The sequence below is a fragment of the Morchella importuna genome (genome assembly GCF_003444635.1).
Source record: "Morchella importuna strain M04M26 chromosome Unknown Morimp01GS076, whole genome shotgun sequence".
NCBI lineage: Eukaryota > Fungi > Ascomycota > Pezizomycetes > Pezizales > Morchellaceae > Morchella > Morchella importuna.
The window spans coordinates 54,191-74,965 of record NW_025763472.1 but is presented as its reverse complement, the minus strand read 5'-3'; the positions used below and the strand labels follow the sequence as shown (position 1 = coordinate 74,965).

The window sequence follows — 20,775 nt, the reverse complement described above, 5'->3', positions numbered from 1 at the left end:
TGGAGGTATGAGTCATCATCGGACAAGGGTTTTGGATATATAAAGGGGTGTTGTCTCGCGTCAGTTCTTGTTTCCTTTCCTTTCCTTTTGTCCTCACGCAACCTTTGTACCTTATCCCACGAAGATAATCTTGTTCTACGTCCCTTTACAGGGCTCATCTTGATTCCTGATCAGGTTGAACCACCTCATAGTCTATAGTTCCGAATACCTACATACCACGTCATCGCTTCGGTTGTATTCCTTGTCATCATAGTCCATCGCCTATAGTCCCCGTGATATTGTCATCAACCTCTGGAGAAAGGGACAATCCCCCGGAGGTGGATGCTAGTTTGCTGATGTCATCCGAAGCATGGTAGCACCTCTTCTTTCCCCTCATAGGAAATAGTCGCTGTGCCTCCGACTATTGACAGGCAGGCTGCCATTGGCAGCCAGAACAAAGAACCTGGACAAGGGCGCCAGATTTCTATAAAAGAACTCCGTGTTGCCACAGGTTGGCCCCTCATAATTAGCGGATCTTTACGAGTGAGAAGACCCCTTAAAGTTATTAAGTTCCTAGACTTGAAAGTGATCAAACAAAACTAACTCCATCTTCCTTATCGAACGAGTCTCATCATAACTCGTTCGCTCTTTCTATCTATCTACCTGATCGAAGGCACGGTCGTGCCCCATTGTAGCACCCCCGTTACAGTTTGAACCTCAATCAATTTCTTCTTTTGCCCCTCATAGGTCCTGCAGTGTAAAAGGGGACTGTTCTGGCGGTTTAACGCTCCAGAGTTTATATTTGGGGTCAGAAACGTGTTTTTTAACTAAGGAACCAGCAACTCCGGTGCCGGTCACATACTGCTCGCACCGGCCCCGACTGGCCGAGTAGAAGTCGATGGTAGTTGGTAGAGTAGCTTTCATTAAAGAAAAGGGGTATTGAGAGTGTCTACTGGTGTCTTCCTACTCTCTCGTAGCCTTCCGTCAATACTTGGCATGCCCATAACATATTGTTTCAAAATGATTAGAATATATGATTATTTATTGTGAATTTATTTACAAAGAAAATATGAATGAGTTGGTAATTCGCTATTTTACTCTCTGCCAAGTTGAAGTTGAAGTTCTTGCGTCCACAGTCCATTGGTCGCTTGTTCTGCTGGACGGACTGGCTTGGCTAGGAAATAGCTGTTCATGTAGTCCTCATGCAGTCCTTATGCAGTCCAAAATGTCAAGCCAGACTTCCGTCCCTTGACCCGTCGCCTGTACTACCAATTTCATGACGTTTCCGAACAAGATTGCTATTGCATGCCATACAAAAAAAACGTCAAATCCACCTTTTTGTATGTCATGCAATATTGGTCGTGTTCGGAAACGCTATGAAGCTACGAGTAGTTGACTGCAGCCAGACCGCGCTCCTGGCAGTCCCAGTGCCTGCTATTAATGTATTAAATAAAAAAAATTGCCAAGCACCGCAGTCATGAATTATCATTCGTTATGCTACTCGTGCCAAGCCTGGCCCTCCGAATCAAAAACCGCTCCGGACTGCAGGCCGCCACTATCAATACTATCAATCTATCATTTCATTATAGATACTCACTCATAGTTTGACATTTCTCTACTTCTAAGTTAATTTACAAGCATGTACGGCTGTAAGATACTTAAGTTTCTTGTACCCTATAGTCTGAGTATCGATTTCATAGCTCAGAACTGCTATATAATGCACTTATACCCTGTAGAAGCAGGTATCTTGGTAACGCCGACAGACCCCTGAGGTGAATAGGCATAGCACTTAGTTTTTAAGCTAGTTTCGGGGTGTGGCAGTAAATAGGGCTTTCCTGTCACAGGGAAGCATAAGTACATAGATATTCTGCTACAAATAGTAAAAGGTGTATGTGATTGAATTAACCGCAGAGATATTTTTAACAGGCATATCCCTTAATTAGTCACTAATCGATTACCAAAAACAAACTCAACTGAACAAATATCATCTTCAACCTTTAACTTCTAACGCCACCACCCGGACCACCCTCGCATCTCCTAAATACTACAGCAGCAGCAGCCTCGATATTCCAAAATGCATATTATCCGGCCTTCTCCCCGACCCGTACTTCAACTTACACTCACAACTCAGTAAAAGCTATGCAAATATAACCTTCAACAGCATCGCCGCATAAAACCTGCCCGGGCACGCATGCGCCCCACCCCCCCATGCCAAAAACTCCCTCGACGTTCCCGTCAGCTGAAACCTATCACCTATCCCGCCTCCTCCCTCATCCTCGAGAACCTGAACCCATCAAACGTATCCGGGTCCTCGTAAATATTCGTCCGATGTATCGTCGACGACGCACCCACAACCCAAGCACCTTTCGGTATCTCCATCCCGTCAGAAAACGTATATGGAACCATGAACTTCCGCATGACTGTGCCCAGATGCGTTCTGTTCATCCTCGCGCTCTCACGAAGGACACTATCTAGCTTGCGCATTGGCGCCCAGGCCTCTTTGGTCTCCTTCACTGTAGACGCAGCACCAAGCTCCTGTGCGATCTCTTCCCGAGCAGGGCCTTGGAAGTGCGGTATTGCGGCAATGTCGTGGACACAGTGCGTGCCTGCGACGGCGGTGGTATGGATTCCGGCGGTGAAGATGAAGAGGAGCTTCTTCACCATCCTCTCGATGGTGGTATCGGGAGGGCATGTATCAATGACCCACTGGAATCCATCATCGGGCTTAACATTCCCGCTGTATTTCCCGTCTTTCATGATGTTTCGGCGCTCCTGGAAGATGGGGCCGAAATAGGACATGCACACGTCCAAGGGCTTATTCCGGAATATAAACTTATTGACGAAAGGCCTCAGAGTTGCCGGGATTATCTCCAGTAGCTCACTGTGCATGATAACTCCCTCAGCATATGCTATGATATTATCCAGCAGCTCCTGGTTGCGACAGAGCGGCGCTCCAATGATGGACCGAATAACCGCTCTCGCAGCAAGCTGTATGAAAACCTCCCATACAGGTACGTCAGTCCACTCCTCCCCAATCTTCGTCTTCTCATCCCACGCCATCTTGACCTCCTCCACAGCCAGCGGCATAAACTCCCAACATCTCCCAGACAGCTGCTTCAACACAATCTCTGCGAACGGCGGGTCCGACGCGGCGTCCTTGTACATGGTGAACTGCGTGAAAAAGATATCATCCAGCGCCGCGCTGGACGAAACAACATTTTTAGGAAGCCGAATAAGTTCGTCAATAATGGTGGGTTTGTTCACAAAAACCATCCAGCGACTAGGGGAGCGGATCTTGAAGGGTAGACCTCGAGCTCCGTACTTGGCCATACCCTCGCGGATCAGGTGCGGGGAGTTCTTCATCCAGTTGTAGGGAGCTATCCAGGGGCCTAGGAGTCCTGGTGGAACGCCAATTGTGGGGATATCGAAGTCTCCGAGGCCGTATCGAAGGTTAAGCCAGAACCAGAGGAAGGGCATTACAGCAAGTATGCCATATTTCCAGAATCCGGCCCCTGCAATAGAACCCACTGTATAGATGAGGGTTTCTACAATTGCCATTGTATTTTGTAGACGAATTGGACGAGAGCGTCCGGTGGAATGCGGCTTTTGGTGACTGAGTCTTTTACAGGCCGAGGCACGGTTATTTGACGGAACATTTTGACGGTAGGATCGAGGGCACAAACACAGCTTTTATAAAGTTGATAGTGACCCCGTTTCCTGTGGGCCGATTAGAAAACATCAAAATGGGCGGTCAATTTAGGTTGAACCTGGAAAAGCTTGAGTCTGAAACAGAAGTCTCCCCGCATGACCTTGCAGTCTTTTTGATTGTGAAAGAAACAAGGATACTATCTGCGGAGCAATCATATATCGGTGACTGCAGTTGTGTATGTAAGTACATAAGTGACTATTTGTAAATCACCTATGAAAGCCTTTAACGTGCACCTTGACTAACCAGGATAGACACGAGGTTTATGCACAATTAACTGTGGATCCTTAAGCGAAAAAGCCTAAAAGACCAGGATGAGACGTCATTCTTACAGGCACAATGTATGTCTGTGGCCCGAGACTCTCTTCGACAGAACTCCAAACTTCATATACCGAAGTGGTCACTCGCCATCGCGAGACGTACTGCTTTTGCTCTCACCGCTCCCCCTCATTGCTGTTTAAATCCACTTCGGCCTGTCACGTGCTTTATTTCCTTCGAGTGATGGACTGTGACTGGGCGTCTATTCGCAAGAGTGACGGATCACATAACACAGGCGCCCAAAAGGGCTAGGCGCCTCCTGCGTGTCTTGGCGTCTAAATATCATTTCCAGCCAGGTAAAACAGTGGGCGAGTTGTCTAGCGGTTAACCGGAGAGGTCGTCAGCTGAAACACAGTAGGGTTATTCCTTCGCTTTAGAAATCTTGGGCTCAATCCAGTTGGAGATAAAACTCGTAAATCTACAATACTTTTTATACTTTTTACACGAACGCCAGCTTCACAACCAGAGGACATGCAATGTGCAACCCAAAACTGCAAGTAGCGGAGGTCGCACTTGGGCGGTCCGTCCCGAGTCTAGCGTGGCCACTACAACACGTTATCTAGGCCCTTTTAGTGGAGTCAGGGATAAATTTGGCGATTCGCCGGAGCCTTCACGTCAGATATCATTGGCTTGCAGACTTATGTATTCGCCGCAAAAGAAATTTAGTCGAGTATCTAGACCGTGTGCACCTGTGCCGAGCACCTTATAATAAAGGCAGCATTTTAGCCACCATTTGGAGCGGATCCCTAGAGATCAGATAAGATGCTCGGCACAGGTACATTCTCGGCACAGGTGCACACGGTCTATTACGTGGATTGAGTACCGTATCTTGTACAGCGTGAGGTAAAATTATTGTAGAAGTATGGGAAGAGTCCTATTGGCTTGCCCAGCCATAGAAACCCTGTTTTTAGACCCCTGTTTCTACAATAATTTTCCCTCTCGCTGTAGAGTATGTAGAGTGGGATAGCACATTGATCGATGATCCTCTTGGTCTGCTCTACTCACGGACCGGGCTCAGACCGCGCGCGACCGAGCTTCCCGATACCGATGTGAGTCTTCCAAGCATGCAGAGACTCTCTCTCTCTGCACAAGCACGAAAAAACACAGCAAAGCAGAGGCCATAGACGAGGAGGATGTTATCAGCACTAAATGTAAAGGTTTGCCAATTGATACGAAAGAATATCACCACTAATGTCCTAGGAAAAAAGAATATCCCCATCCATCCCATTCTTGCGGTCATCCAATAAAGAAAAGGAAAAATACAGACAAATTCAGTCCCAATAGTCAAAGCGCAAAAGAACACAAAAAAAACAAGATATATGAGGAAAAGATGACAAAAAAATGAAAAGCAGTCCACCGGGTACTATCGCGACATACCACTCCAATACTTACGCTTCGCTCAATTAAACAAAATTTTCAAGAAAAAAAGGAAACAAAGGGAAACAAAGGGAAACGGAAAACGGAAACAAAAATAAGTCTTAGTTCGCCCCGATCCCCTGGGCCATCGCCGCACCCTCCGACGCTCTTCCGCCACCCATGCTTCTCGCCCTCTCCCTTATCCTACGGCCCTCCATCAAGCCGCGCAACCCCCTCTTCTGCAACCCAATGACACTACTAACCCCGCCTCTCCATGCCTCTGCATTCTCGATAGCCTCAGCCCCCACAAACCCGTCCAGATTCCTCCTTGGTGCTGCCAGACCCCCATAGATCGCCGCACCACCACCGGCGGCCATCGCCGCGGCATTAAACACGGCCGCAGCGTTCTTACCGTCGAGAGCCTGGTGTAACCGTTCAACAACCGCTTCGAGAAGACCCTCAACACGGTACGGCCGCGCGATCTGGAGGAGCGAGGCTAGAACCTGGGGGCTACTCTGCGGGTGGGCCGATGACGGGAGAGTGGACGTGTAAAGGAAGTGCACGAGCGCCAACAAAGTCTGCTGCGTATGAGGGAGGTAGAGGATCCTTGGGCGGTCCAGCGGATTGAACTGTGTTGTGCTGGGGGGTTGGAGCTGCAAGTCTTTGCCCATGGGATGCTGCTGGTTGATGGACAACGACATATGCACCCTGCTTTGGCCCCCAGGAGACGGCGGTAGCTCTTTGTTGGATGCGTTCAGTAGCTCAAGGAAGTATGGACCCCAACGGCGTGAAATGATGCGGGAGTTGACGGGTATCCGCTCACCGCTCATGGACAGGAAATCCATATCAGCCATCTCACGCATACTAAAGACAAGACGGCCAAGTTCCTGGGCCTCGGGAGAGAATGCACGCTGGAGGGCAGGGTGGGAATGCATTCTGGGGTTTTCGTAGAGTCCGAATGCCTCCAGCTCAACCACGCAGACATGGGTAAAGTTGATCCGGCGGTGATTGTAGTCTTCAACAAGAGACCGGCTCTTGTTGCCCAGAATTAGAAATGAATTTCTCTTGCTCCACAGAATGCCGCGATTCCATGAGCCTTGTGCAAAGACCTGACCCGCATCAATGCGGGACCATATAAGTGTTTTGAGATTCAATGCCCATAGGGCGTACTCTTGCTTGCTACTGGTCAGGTAGGTGCCGCTCACAACAAAGTGATCGTCCAAGACTCCACCATTGGGAAAGCGCAGACCCGGGGGTGAGTACTGCCCGTTCATGGGCTTCTCCGTCAAACTCCCATCCGGCAATCGTATCTGAAGCTCCAACTTCACGTCCAAGAAATTGTAGTTTGAGTAGATGAGCATTGCATTCGTCTCCGTTGGCACCGGAGGCGCACCGGGAACGACTGGATCGTTATCCGCATATGTACCATTGGAGCTGGGCTTCTCGATTCCCTTATCGTTTCCCTTCTCGATTCCCTTCGCACCGATCATTGACGACGTCAACCCTCTGCCCAACGGCGCCACGACCGATCTGTAAGCTCCACAAGACCTATCCAGCGCCCTCGTCGACGTCCACTTCAGCGACCTCAAATTGAATACATTAATTTCCTCGATATAGTGATTCGCCGAGTCCTGACCGCCCACAACGACCATCTCCGCACCCCCGACACTATCCAGCCCCAGCCCACCCACCACCGGCGCCGCAACACTATTCGCACTCGTAAACGTCGCGCACGTCGGCAGCACCGTCGCGCAATGCGCATATCTCCCTTCCGGCGGGTCCTGCGCCGGTATGAACGTCCACGTATTGGTCTGGATATCAAAGATGTGTATATCACTCATGACCATAACCTCATTCTGGCTGTCGGGGCCTGCCGACACCGATGCCCCGCCTCCACCGCCGGGCGCATTCATAGCCATCCCCATACCGCCGGGGCCACCCGTCTGGCTGGTGGCCGGGGACATGCCGCCGAAGCACACGAGCTTCGTGTCGCCAAGCGCGCACATGCTGTGGAAGTAGCGCGGGCGCGGGATGTCGCCCTTTGTGTCAAGGCGGACCCAGACGCGCGTGATGAGGTCGAGCGCGTACATGTGGCATGTTAGCTGCGGGGTTGTGCGCGAGAGGAGGCGGCCGCCGAAGGCGTAGAGGGTGTCACCGATGACAGTGGTGGAGGAGCCGACGAGTGGGGGGGGCTCGCGGCCGCTGGTCTTGAGGATTGTGGACACGAGGGAGGAGAAGTTCTGGGAGGTTTGGGGTTGCTGGGCGGTAGTGGGGGTAGAGGAGCGGGGGGTGTTGGCGGTTGAGGGGGGCTGCGGGTTGGCCATGGGGACCCGGGGGGGGGGGGAGCTCTGGGTGCGGGCTAGGCTGGCGATGATAGGGATGCAACGAGTGCTGAAGTTGAAATTACGGTATGCTGCTGCGGTAGATCTATATGTGACGATTTCCGTGTTTATTTGGTTCTGGGCGGCCCAGGGACTGACTCGAGAATAGCGAAAACAATATCAGAGGTCGAGGGAGCACTCAGATCTGGTGGTTGTTAGTGGTTAGTGGGGAAAAGATGTTGGGGGGGGGGTGTTCGAGCCGGGAAAGGTCCAGGGGCAGGCGCCTTTCTTTTTCGCCAGGAACCCAGAGGGGCCAAATCCCCGAGGGCGATACAACTCATCCTATCCTAATCCAGTCAGTGGCAGTTTATTAAACAGTCTTTAGTACTATGTAGATAGCGCGAATATTAGTAGGTTAATAGTAGAAGTGTACCAATTTAGTAAATAGTAACTCTTCCTGGCAGTATTTCGAGTCTATTTCCCTCCTCCGCTACTTCTTCCATACCCTGGAATCGACGTCAGGGGCCCCCATAACTTCACTACCAGGTTTGTTTTTTTGACAGGTGGATGGATGATAATAGGTATGAAACCCGTATGTATGTACGTCATAGGGACAGCTACTCGAGAGAGCGTCTTCTTTTTTCTTTTTTTTTTGCATGTCTGCATCTCAGGATAGTTATCCAACTTTGTGGCGAAAGCGAAAAAGCAATAACAACAATGTCTGAAAAGCCTTTATTGCCGGACATACACATTGCACAACCCCGGATACCACTGTGCCTAGCACTTCCACCGGTGCCTGGGTCCCTCGGACAAAACAATTGAGGATTTCCCGAAATCTCGACACCATATTTGCGACGAGAAACCCCTGCCCCTTGCAATGCTAGTAGTCGGGAATCATCATTTCCCCCAGGAAGAGTACTAACTTCCGCCCCCATAGTTCAGTACCGCCTGTAGGCGAATTGTAGACTTCATCTAGTCGATGATATTCAGCTAGCCATGTTTCTTCACGAATCCACGGCACCTAGGGAGAGCCCACTTGATGAAGGGGGGTCCTGATTCAGATGATAACGGTGTGTATGCAGCAGTTATTTATCCGTATGTAAATTCCAGAAATGAGGCCAAGTTCCTGAGCCAACAACGCCCCCCCAAAAAAACACCCTAATGACCATCAAACAAGGCCATATGGTGGTAGAAAAGGCTGAAATTCGTCTGAAAATTTTCCTACACGCCGGGTTATCAAGGCTTGTTTGAGGCGCCAATTACAAGTCAGCCGGTTCGTTGATTATTCCACTAAAAAGGCGTAATATTGCCCCATATTCGGATAGTCGACAGCAAGCCCTTTCGTATCTCTATGTATGTAATTGACACTGGTGGTGGCGGGATTACCTAGATTACCTATATGTACTTAGTCTCCCCAAATATCAAGCCACCTCTCACGAATTAGTCAACCACCCCACCGAGTGACCACCCATGACCCCCCCATCCCCGCACCGCACATCCACCATCTCCACCCCGCCCACAAACCAATCCGGGTAACCCCCTCCGCTCCACAATCCCTTCCCCCTGGGCCCTACTTATCTAAAACTTTAATTCTCAGCCTCACAACACCCCCCCCCCCTTTCCGGGCCACACGCACAATGGCAAACTTCGACGATCTCCCGCGGCGCAAGGTACCCGCCGCCTCGCCGGCGCCCCAGAACTCCAGATACCCGCAGTTCCCAGACGGCATCCCGCGCCCGCTGTCGCCGGGGGAGCTGCCGAGTAAATACAAGCCGGCCGAGCGAAGGTAAAAACTCTTCCTTTGGGGGGGGAGGGGGATGATGGATTGAGAGCTGATTAGCTGATGGTTGGTTTCGGGTGGGTGTAGAGTGAGGGTAATGATCATTGCGCTGCCAATTGCGATTGTTACCAGTTGGGTGTTGTGGAATCGACGTATGTACCTAACCCTCCCCGGGTAAGAGCCCTTCTTTTTATTTGCATTGCGTCAACACAGAATGAGAAGCACATTGACGTTGAACTTGATGTAATCTAGTGGTTAAAGGCGAGGAGCGGAAGGTTCTTGTCCGCCACGCTTCTACTACTCCTCCTGCTATGGACTCAGGTAGTACGGGGCCCACCACAGCATAAAGGGCAGCAGTGCGGCCCATGTAAGGGAAAATACATGTAGGCGCGTCCTAGGTTAAATATCGCTAGTATAGAATTACACAGTGCGGTCCCAAACGATGTAAAGAATTCCCTTGTCTACGGAACACAAGAAATAAATCACAGGATGAATTGTATTATAAACCAGATTTTGACACTCAGTTTATAATCTATTGTTTATAGAGAAAGTAGAAAAGACTTGAGAACACACATACATGTACTTGAAATCATGATTATGACAAACCTAAATCGTGAAAAAATTCCTAAGACCAGCCACCCAGGGCTAGAGAGTTACATATATACGTAGTACATCTCTTTTTCATTTCCAATTGCTCAACGTTAAACGTAAAGTAGTAAGTTACCTCCAGGCTTTCAACATAAATACCCTCCAGTAGTATGAAACCAAATAAGATATAAAAAAAAGAAGAAAAGAAAAGAAAAGAACGTCGCGCAGTGATCGCGAATAGAGAAATTTCAAACCATTCCCACGTTTACCAAAACATCAATCAAGAAACGTTTCCCATAAGTACCAAACGTGTATACACGTGCCAATAAGTAGAAATAAGAAAAAAAAATTCAATCCCACAGAACCAATCAAGGGCCACACACAAACAGGGGAATGTAAAGAAACCCAAAATCAAGCGCGGTATCCCCCCAAAACCTAATTAACGCAGAAACATGTAAATAAAGACAAGAGAAAGGTAACCATAGGGCTCGCGAATTCATAACTTCATTATCACCAAAAATCCCTCACGCTCCCAACTTTTCCCGAGAGGGAATCAAAGACAAAGAAGAACGTTAAAAATAAGAATGCTATGAAAGGAAAAGGTAAAAGTGGAAAGAAATAAACCTAGAGGGAAAGAACATCAAACACCGACTGCCGAGACGCCTTCAAACTCTTCATCCTCCTCATCAACTCCAATACCACTATCATATCTTCTGCGCTTACTCTCCAACTTCTTGAATCCGCCAGTTCCGGTAACAACGGATGATGCCGGGGTTGGTGGCATGCGACTAGGTCCTCCCTCCTCATCCTCTTGCTCTTCAATAGCTCTCTTGCGCTTGTTGCTCAATCCCTCTCGCAGTTTGCTTGCCCTTGTGCATTGGTTCTTGACATCACCAAACCTTGCCATGAACTTTTCGGCTTCGTTCGCCAGGCTTGATACCGCCTCTGCGCCCTTCTTCCGTTCCGTGTCCAGCATATCTTCAAGCGTGGTGTTCTCTTCTTTGAGGCCGTTGATATTATCGATAAGTTTAGACTTTTCACCCCTGAGGATGGAGAGAACGTTCTCGAGCTCGGAGATGCGCTGTGATTTGTCTTCAACAAGGGCTTCGAGAGTGGTGATATCGCCCCGCATTTTCTCCTCGGCAAAGCCATACTTGGATTTTAACTCAGCGAGCTCCTGCAAAAGTGCTCTCTTCTCCGCCATGAGCGCTCCCTGGGCCTTGTCTGCCTCCTCCTTGAAAAGTTGAGACTGGCTCTCGGTGACCTTAAGTTGCTCGTCTAAGCTTCTTTCGGACTCTTCCACTTCCTCTAGAAGTGCTTCAAGCTCCTCGATACGGCCAGTAAGCTGGTTGACCTCGTCCATCTGTGAGCTAATATTTTCTTGTAAAGCCCTTCTTTCCTCTTCCGCGGTATTTTCGACGGTCCTTAGCTGAGCATTTAGGCCAGAGACGGCTTTCCTATCACCATCCTGCTGAATCTTGGCATCGGTTATGATTTTATGCATCTTCTTTTCCAGAACTGAAATCGCATGCTGGTTGCTCTCGATTTCAGAATTGAGTTGATTGGCAACTTTATCACGTTGGGATTCGGCTCGACGTAGTGCCGATACTTGGCGTTCGACTTCCTCCGATGAGGACTTCAACTTGCTTTCAAGGACCAAGATTTCCTGCCTAGTCTTTTCTTCTTGCTCACGAAGCTTTCGGGATAACTCGACGATTTCACCTTTACTTTGAGCAGCCCTGCCCTCAAGTGCCTCGATAGTCTGCTGGTACGAAGCTTTCTTTGCATCCAACTCTTTCTTGGTCTCGCCGAGCTCACCTCGAGTCGCAGCAAGGACATCTTGGAGAGTTTTTACAATAAGCGCGTTCTCCTCTTTTGCTTGGCTGAAGTGATGTTCAACTTTGGCCTTGGACTCCAGTGCATCGCTCAGCCTTTGCTGTAGCTGGTTGACGGCTTCATCTCTCTGGTGCTTCAGCTCTCGAACAGCTTTGCTGTGTTCGATGGTTTGCTGTTCGATGGTCCCAAGAAGCTCCTGTTCTTTATCAGCCTGCTCTTGGGCGGTCGCCTGCAGCCTTTCGATGTCGTTCTCCTTATTTCGTATAGTCTGGGAAAGCGCATGGATTTCGGTTTGAGCATTGCTGAGCCGACTAGTGGTGAGGTTATGAGCAGCAATAGAACTAGCAATTTTCTGATTAAGCTCGGTTTCCTTTCGTTTGGCAGAGTCGATATCAGCTTCCATATCCCTAATAGTGTTGTCCTTGCGAACGACAGCTTGGTTCAATTCCTCAACCCTTTCTTCAGCATCCTCAATTTGTTTCTTCAAACTAGAAAGACGTAAGGTGACAAGATCCAAGGCTTGGGATTTGTCGGGTAACTGTCCTTCACCATCAATGGCCATAGCAACATCCTCAAGATAGCTTCCGTAAAGCCTAGATTGATCCCTCTCCCTCTGGTAGTCCTCTCTCAATCTGCTGGCCCTGTCCTGTGCATCGTTGACCTTTTGATACAAGGCTTCAACCAAAGATCCTAGCATTGTAAGTGCATCTCCGTTCGAGCCAGTACCTGAAAATTCTTCCAAATTACGCCCTTCAAATGGAGATTCTTGCGATTTTCCACAGAGGAGGTATAGTTCTTCAACACTCTGGCGAACTTCCCTAAAACGGTCGGTCAGTTTCTCGACAATCTCCTCGGGGTTAATCGAATCCGAGTCGCTCTCTTCATCATCCTGTGCCAAAATTCTGATTTTGTTCGACAACTCAGTTCTAAGCCTCTCGTTCTCGTCAGCGCGATTTTTGGCCATGACAAGTTCTGTCAGAACCTCGTCGACCGCCATATCCAGTGATTGCTCTCCATGAATGTAAGGTCGGATCTTCTGCTGGATAATGGATTTCTCTTCGTCGGCTATCACGGAAGCTTGCTCGAACTTGGTTATCTGAAGTTGAAGTGTCTTGATATTGTGCTCCAGGCCACGGTTCTTCTCGTTACTGCCCTTGAATGCTCCTTCAAGAGATTCCACCATCTCTGACAATTGGTTAACCTCTTGACGCAGATCATCTCCATCCCTGTTAGCGATTCCCAGGAGCTCGTTGAGCCTTAAAATCTCTGATTTGCAATTTTCGGTATCTTGTTTAGAGAGATCATTCTCAGCACGGGAAGCAAGCAACTCTTCAGTAACTTCAGCTAGTTGAGATTTCAAGTCATCGATATCCTGCTCAAGCGACTCTTTTTCCTGCTCCGCAACCTTGCCCGCCCGCTGCAGTGTCTCGATTTGAGCCCGTAGATCATCGATTGTGTTCTCATGCAGATCCTTCCGTTCATTAAGTTCCTGGATGGCTTGTTCGAAAGAGGCGATCTGGGTAGACAATTCATAAAGCTGGCCTTGAAGATCTTGGTTTTGGTCACCAGAGAGTTTGCGCTCGCTTTCCAGAGATGAAACCTGAGCCTGAAGCGAGATGATATCTCGTTCAAAGCTCTCCTTCTGGCTTCTCGAAGTTTCCGCTTCCTTTTCAATGCTTTCGATCTGGGCGCGAAGTTCAGCAATATCTTTTTGGAATCTTGCATTAACTTGTTCCGCCAAATCCATCGCATTCTTTTGAGATATGAGTTGAAGGTTGAGATTGGTGTAATCAACTTCGAGTGCCGCTTTGGCTTTGGTTAAGTCCTCCGTTAGAGTCTCTAACTCTTGTACTTTCTCCTCTAAACTTTCCACGTTCTCCTCGAGACTAGCTTTGTCATGCTTCAGAGTCTCAGCGACCTCCTCGAATCTCCTACTCTCATCCCTAATCCCTTCCAACTCCTGCTTCAGCTCCTGATTGTCCTCCCGTAACTCTTCCAGTTCTTCTTGCAAACTTTCCACTTGACGGTTTAGTATGTCGATTTCCTGTTGCAGCTCATCTTTTTCTGCCTCGAATGTAGACGCATCAGACTCGAGATCTGAGATTCTACGCTCAAGGGCGCGGATCTGGGATTCAGCTTCCGCTATTGAAGCTTGGCTAGACTCAATAGTATCCTCCAGCTCGGCGATCTGCGCATAAGCAGCGGAAATTTGAGACTTGGCATCTGATTGCTCTTTCTCGGCCAATTCCCGAATCTCTCTAACCTCATTTTCGAGACTCTGGATCTGAGTTTGAGATTCATCTTGTGCGGCTCCAGCAGACTCAATCAGCTCTTGCATTTCCACAATTTGAGCCTTGGCACGTTCCCTCTCCTCCGTTGTGGTAGCCCCGAGGTCCTTTATTTGATTTGTGAGTGTATGGATCTGAGCTTGAGCACCGATTTTCGCCGCCTCATTAGACTCTTTAGCCTCTTGCAGGTTTGTAATCTGGACATGTGCCATCTCTGCAGTGTGCTCAATCTCCCTCTTATCCTCTAAGATACTATCTTCAAGCTCAGAAATTTGGATCGTCAGAGCACGGATTTGTGCTTCCGCCTCACTTTTTGCAACTTCAGCAGCATCCGCGGCAGATTGCAAAGCTGCAATCTGTACATCGGTGGTGGCTATTTTGGCGTGGGCATCTTTCTTCTCCTCCGTGACCACCCTAATCATTTCCTGCAACTCCGCAACCTGCCCTGTCAAATCATCCATCTGCTGCTCCATTTCAAGCTTCTCTTGATCCACCACGTCATCAGTCTGTATCACTTTGTGCCCAACGTTTTCCAATCTCTCCCCCTCCATCTCTTCTAATTCGGTAACCTTCTCTTCTAACTCCTTCTCCAACCTCTTTAACTTCTCGTTTTCTTTCTTCAACCTGTCCTGGGCCTTTTTGCGTTCTGCCAAGCTCAGGTGAGTCTCCTCTAGGTTTTCCTCCATTTCTCGGATCGTTCCGTTCAAGGTGTCGATAGCCCTCTGAAGACGGCTATTTTGATCCTCGAGCTCCGCAATCCTTTCATTTTGGAGTCCCACCTCCACGGTTTGTTGAGTAGATGTTCCAATTCCGCTGTCAACACCAAAAGAGCTGTGAGTCGCGTGCTTTGGGTGTTCCTCAATATCCGTGACGTCATCATCGAAATCGTCCGCGAGGGGTCCCATATATTCCTCTTCGTCGTCTTCCTGGTTGGTATCTTCTATGTCATCTTGAAAGGAAACAGTCTTGCCCCTAAGAGCTGTGAGTTCTTCGATTCTCTCGGCCAAAGCATGGTTTTCCTCGTGCAAGATTTGTTCTTCGGCATCATGAAAAACTTCATCTTCTTGGGCTCGAATTCGCTCCTCTTCGGCGCGTCGGGCGATATCTTGCCGCAGTGCCTCGATCATAAGCTCAAGTTCCCTGATTTTTTGGTCACGGTGAGACGACGGAGTCTGCTCAACCTGCGCAACGTTGACAGAGGGCGGCGATCTTCTAGAAGGAGTAATAGGTGCAAGATCTTCCGGACTATCTACCCGGGAGTAACCCATATCGTAGTCTCCATCATCCTGTTCCTCATTGATAGGAGCCAACTCCTCGGGCTCTACTGAAGGTGCAAACCTAGCTGCCGCAAGTTCTCTCTCCAATTCCTTGAGTCTCTCAGAGCTCTCAGCCAATTCGGCCCTAAGCTTCGCAAGCAGCTCGCGGTTTTTCTTTTGACCAGCCCGCTTCTCGGCATCGATATCATTCATTTCCTCACTGAGGGCATTGCGGCGGAGCGCACGACGAGTGCGAGCGGACAGTGTCTGTTTCAGCGGGTAAAACTGGATTTGTTTGGATACAGGCACGGCCGTCTCAGGGAAAGTAAATCGTTGCGTAGGAGCAACAGCAAGGGTGTGGCGCCGATTAGGTCGAGTCGGGACAATGCTTCGGCGACGAGAAACCGTAGGAGTGGCACGAACAGGGGCCGCGGAACCTCCCGAAGGTCTCCGTTTCCGAGTGTTGGGGGTCGAGGACGCTGGGCCAGATCTTGAGAGAGGCGGACCAGGATCTGACACACGGCTCTTTCTGCCGCCTGAAGATTGGGGGCGAACAGTAATAACATCCAAGGCGGATACCAGAGCACCATTATTGTCTTCAACGATACCCGCAAGGCTAGTTCGATTTCTAGTTCGTGAGGCAGGACTTGAAAATATAACAACTTCTGGCGCAGCTGTACCAATCGAGTTTTTGTTCTGGCCTGACAGTGCAGGTGTCCCCGCCTGAGCTGGGGAACGCATCTCAACAATAGAAAGACTTGTTCGAGTTCGAGTTCTTCCTGCTGGAGTGGATGATGGTGCCGCATTCCCCGTGTTGGAGGCAGGTCCTGTTTCCATCCTTTTAGCCACGCTAGCGAACACCCTCCACTCATGGTTCCTCTGGTTGACATTGTGGCGGAGCTTTTCGTCTGCTATCACCGTACGCAGTCGAGGAGTTAGTGTATAGCTGCCCTTTCTCTCAATAAGCCAGTTTTCGGCAACAAGCTTGTCCAGTACCTATAAATCGAGTTATGATTAGATTCTATAACTATAAGAACTGATAAACGAAGGATAATAATACAATTTTGACGCGCTTCCTCCAAGTGGACAACAAGAACAGACGATTCGCCCTGCAGTCAGATTCATATGTTGAATCTATGAAATCACAGCAAAACTAGTCAGTTAAGATGAAACAAACCGGAAGTAGGGGTAGAGGAAGATACCGATAGATCGTAGTGGTATTGGAGTAGTGGGTCGTGATGGAGTGTAATGCGCATCCAAGGCTGCGAGGACCCGCACCTTGTACGAATACGAGGTAGGCATTTCTAGAAGAGATGCTTAAATCTCGGGTCTTGGCCGCGTGAACCTTAAATTTGAATTTCGTTTCTTGGTGACGTGGGGAAGTTGGGTGGGGGAGTTTTTTTTTTTTTTTCCTTCTGTCTCGGTGGTGTAGTAAGGTAGAATTCAGTCACTGTAGTTGATAAAAGATGAAAGAGGTTAGCGATATTCGGGGCGGGGTCTTTAAAGGTTGAAAAATAATGGGATAAAAGCTCCAGCAGCTCCGGTCCGATCTAGCCCAGGCAGAACAGCCAATTATTTGTAGCTGCAGCCTGACGCATAGGATGGATAGAGCGTAAACGGAACTTCAGTACACACGTTCTCACTATTACCCTTTGAGATAGCAATTCGGCAGCGGCAGCAGTGATGAGCTGGAAGGCCGAAAGCCTTGCTGCAGGACAGTCGATCGAGGCTCTTAGTAGTTCGCTGAATCTCAACAGATGGCTGGTGTAGAAGAGGTGGGTGTGAGTTGACTGGACAGTGCCAGGAAGAATGCGCGTTGTATGTAGCAACCTCATACTCATTTCTCAGGGAGTGGGGTGCACCCAACCAACCATAACCAACCTGCTGGCAGTACTTGAGCTTGGCGCATACCTTCCCTGTTTTTTTTTTCCTTACTCATCTTTCTTCTCCCTGTCTCTAGAACCCTATGACATTGAACACAACCTGTGGTAAATGACAGTGCCAACACTTGTCACCTAACCACAAAACTTGGATGTTCGTGGTCAACGATGTACTTCACATAAGAGCCAGTCAGAACCCGCGGAGAGATGTCAAAACACGATTGGCCTTGTAATCACACAACACATGTACCTACATGTACTAGGGTGTAGCGAAAAGTGACCAGAATCTGATAAGACAAACACACGTATTCACCACAACATTTACTTATCAGATTCTGATCACTTACCCTCAACACCCGGTACATACATCTCATATCAAAACCGTCTAGAGTTAAACTTATGACTAGAAGAACCATTGGTTGTACAGGCGTACATACAAGTACTTATGTACTTGTAGGTACATGTACTTATGTATGTACAGTAGGTACGGTACATGTACTCGCGACCAGCAACAAGAACCCGAATATGCAGCTGCAAGTCTTTGGTGTATTTTTGACTTCTACTCCAATGGAAATTGCAGATTAGGGCGTGCATTTTCGGGTTCTTGTTGCTGGTCGCGAGTACATGTAGTACTTAAAAGTTTCGGTATATACACTACACAAGATGTATCTGTATGTTTATGACATAAGCGTACTAGCCCAGAACCGTTCACCTGTCGATGCAGGAACCGAAGATCTGGAGAAGGCCAAGAATAATGACATCACGTGAGGACGCGTTGGTACTTTACGCCCGTTGTCGTGGCAACTCAAGCCATGCAGTGACCACAAGCACGTGAAGCGGGGCTGATAATGATTGATAAAGTGAGTGTTCTTCAGAACAGGGCACAATAACCTACTGTAGAATACAATACTGTAGGTACAGCTCCACAATACCTACAGCACATACTCGAATTCATTCCCGTGAAGAGTAATTTGGAGGCAGACAAATAACCCGTAGTATAGTAAGACCCGCAGGAAATTCATATATAACCATGACCATATTCTATATACTATCAATCGATATATGTTACAATAGTACTCTAAAGTGTCCACATGTTCTTACTAGTAGTACATGTACTTACATGTATGTACATGTATGTAGGTAACGATAGGCCCCAATACTCACGAATTACTTGTAACTCGGTAACTCCCATACTCCTACCTACATGTATCCTTAAATCCAGTTCATCGACCTCTTCATCGACCTAGGCCTTAGCCAATATCTTGAACCTTCGCTCCTCAAGTTTCATCGCACCTTACCTTGCAGAATCTCAGACATCGAAATGGATATACCCAAGCCCTCAAAGCACATCCTTGATCTCCCAAACGGTCAGCGATTCCCCCTTCTTTCTCTTTCGCCTCCCCGCCCCTGTATTTTCTTTTCTGTTTTATACTGACTCTTCCTCATATATTTTAGAAATTCTGACTCTCACCCTGGATCTCCTCGACGGGGTTAGCCTTGGACGTTGTTTAAAGGTCTCCAGACGCTTTAATATACTCGCAAGATCGGAGCTTATCTGGGCCAGGGTCGTTTCTCCTTTACGCTTAAGCTCCCCAACGCCCTATGAATCCTTCAGAGAACTATATGCAGCACTCCACCACCATTTCTGGCTTCACGGCCGTGTTTGGCACGGCGATCGCCAGTTTACAGGTTGCCTCTTCATTGCGCGCTATAATCCTGAACCCGGTGCCATTCAGATCTACAATCTTTTAGCGCATAGTATGAACTTTGATCCTTCAAGCGTGAAACCATGGTCGCTGGACCCTACTGTTTTTATATCAGATATCCAACCGTTCGTACGACTGTGGGAAAGCCCAATCTTTAGTCTTACAAAAGATACACCTCCAAATGCACAATTCGAAATAGAGCCGCCATCCACGTGGGGCTCGATAGCATCATCACTTTCCCGCACTACAGTGGTGCCCGTTGATCGGCAGGTCTCCTCAATGTCACTCTGGCCGCCAACAAAAATACCTTCTGCTGAGCGCACACGTAATAGCTCTGAGCACGGCTACAGAGATGGCGAGCATCAGCCGGAATCAGTAGCTGATGCTTCACAAAAGCTGTTTCGGTTCAGAAAATGGATGAGGTTCGACGGAGCCAGTGGATCCCTAGCGGACAGGTTGCCATATGCTATGAAGGAAAAGTTCGAAACCTTCGCAGCACTCGATAGCTGGCTTTATACCCCCGACGAACGGCACCCGTTTAGAGGACTGTGGGTTGGCGATTATTCGGTTCACGGATGGGAATTCATCCTTTTTCATCAGCCCAACCCGAATAGATTAGAAGGCATTAAAATCACAGGTGATATTCACGTGCCACGCGGAGAATACACTTTCATAGTCGAGGACCTCACAGACATTTCGCGCATTGCTCACGAGGTGGAGTGGCCAGGCGCGAAGGCTGTTAAAGGGAAGGGGCAAATTGCAGCCAGTCAGTTCGTGGACAGTCAGTGGTTACCCTTTGAACTTACTCCTACAATATGTTTTTGACGAACCAAACAGACAAATTTGTGGATATCGAGGTAATTTTTATCGGGCCGGACAACATCGCGCTGCATTGGTTGGATGAAAATCTTCGCCACATTAGTAAAATGAACAGGCTAGACATCAACGAATTCATCTACAGCAAAGCTGCAATTTCATTTACTGCTCAGGATGGTTAGTGTTTACCAAGGATAAGTGTAGCATTCAGTCATTGGGAGAGATATATATATTTATATACCGGGCATAACTCTCAATATGTGAAAGTTGGTTGGAGTTTTGATATGGGGTCCTGGGGCAATAATTTCATTCCGTGGAGGAACAACTCGTGCATAAAGAGCTATTCTTGCGCCAAGGGCTATTTTACAGTGCAATGCCCACATTGCGAATCAGCAGCTTTAATAAATCTACGTTCACCCAGAGGCTCGCGAATATATCGAGGCACCAAAGTCACTGCTCCACCTGTCTAAGTAGGATACAGCTATCGGAGCCTATGTACAACGACAAGTCACAATGGCTACATATGAACCCCCTAGTATAATGATTACCAACATAGTATCGATTTCTGGCAACGGCAGTAAACGATAGCAAGAATGTCATCGTATCGCCTTAATCTAAGATCTAAGTAATATCTACATGTAGTCTCACAAGAATCACTCATTCATTCAAATGCGCCTCATGCTTCCTTTAATTTAATGGCCATGTTATTTTAGTCATAAAATCAATGCCCCAGATATGCACTTGCCTATAGATAAAGTATAAAGCTCCTTCATCCTCAACCCTTGAGGCAATACCTCTACACACGTCTCTAAACATTAAAAGATTTGTTTTCAAAGCGATACGCTTACAATCACATAATTAGTCGGCTATATATACCTGCGCTGAGTCTATAACCCCCTATTCTAGCTGTGCATAGCTAGCTTGCTCGATCGATCTTGAATGCAC

General features: G+C 48.3%; 5 protein-coding genes across 5 annotated transcripts; 2 read left to right on the top strand and 3 right to left on the bottom strand.

The window, feature by feature from the left end:
- Positions 1 to 2,232: 2,232 nt before the first annotated feature.
- LAJ45_11602 (uncharacterized protein) lies at positions 2,233 to 3,537 on the bottom strand (the record flags this gene model as incomplete). Its single annotated transcript, XM_046121085.1, has 1 exon — positions 2,233 to 3,537. The coding sequence occupies one exon, from the start codon at positions 3,535 to 3,537 to the stop codon at positions 2,233 to 2,235; it is 1,305 nt and encodes a 434-aa protein (XP_045965738.1).
- A 1,944-nt stretch (positions 3,538 to 5,481) lies between these two features.
- LAJ45_11601 (uncharacterized protein) lies at positions 5,482 to 7,683 on the bottom strand (the record flags this gene model as incomplete). The annotated part of the gene is made up of 1 exon (XM_046121084.1): positions 5,482 to 7,683. The coding sequence occupies one exon, from the start codon at positions 7,681 to 7,683 to the stop codon at positions 5,482 to 5,484; it is 2,202 nt and encodes a 733-aa protein (XP_045965737.1).
- Positions 7,684 to 9,317: 1,634 nt separating this feature from the next.
- On the top strand, positions 9,318 to 9,807 carry LAJ45_11600 (uncharacterized protein; the record flags this gene model as incomplete). Its single annotated transcript, XM_046121083.1, has 3 exons — positions 9,318 to 9,466; positions 9,548 to 9,612; positions 9,713 to 9,807. 3 exons carry the CDS (start codon positions 9,318 to 9,320, stop codon positions 9,805 to 9,807), a joined length of 309 nt encoding a protein of 102 aa, XP_045965736.1.
- Positions 9,808 to 10,688: 881 nt separating this feature from the next.
- On the bottom strand, positions 10,689 to 16,730 carry LAJ45_11599 (uncharacterized protein; the record flags this gene model as incomplete). Its single annotated transcript, XM_046121082.1, has 4 exons — positions 10,689 to 12,372; positions 12,424 to 16,424; positions 16,489 to 16,562; positions 16,631 to 16,730. The coding sequence occupies 4 exons, from the start codon at positions 16,728 to 16,730 to the stop codon at positions 10,689 to 10,691; spliced, it is 5,859 nt and encodes a 1,952-aa protein (XP_045965735.1).
- A 2,338-nt stretch (positions 16,731 to 19,068) lies between these two features.
- On the top strand, positions 19,069 to 20,012 carry LAJ45_11598 (uncharacterized protein; the record flags this gene model as incomplete). Its single annotated transcript, XM_046121081.1, has 2 exons — positions 19,069 to 19,795; positions 19,852 to 20,012. The coding sequence occupies 2 exons, from the start codon at positions 19,069 to 19,071 to the stop codon at positions 20,010 to 20,012; spliced, it is 888 nt and encodes a 295-aa protein (XP_045965734.1).
- Between the last annotated feature and the right edge of the window lie 763 nt (positions 20,013 to 20,775).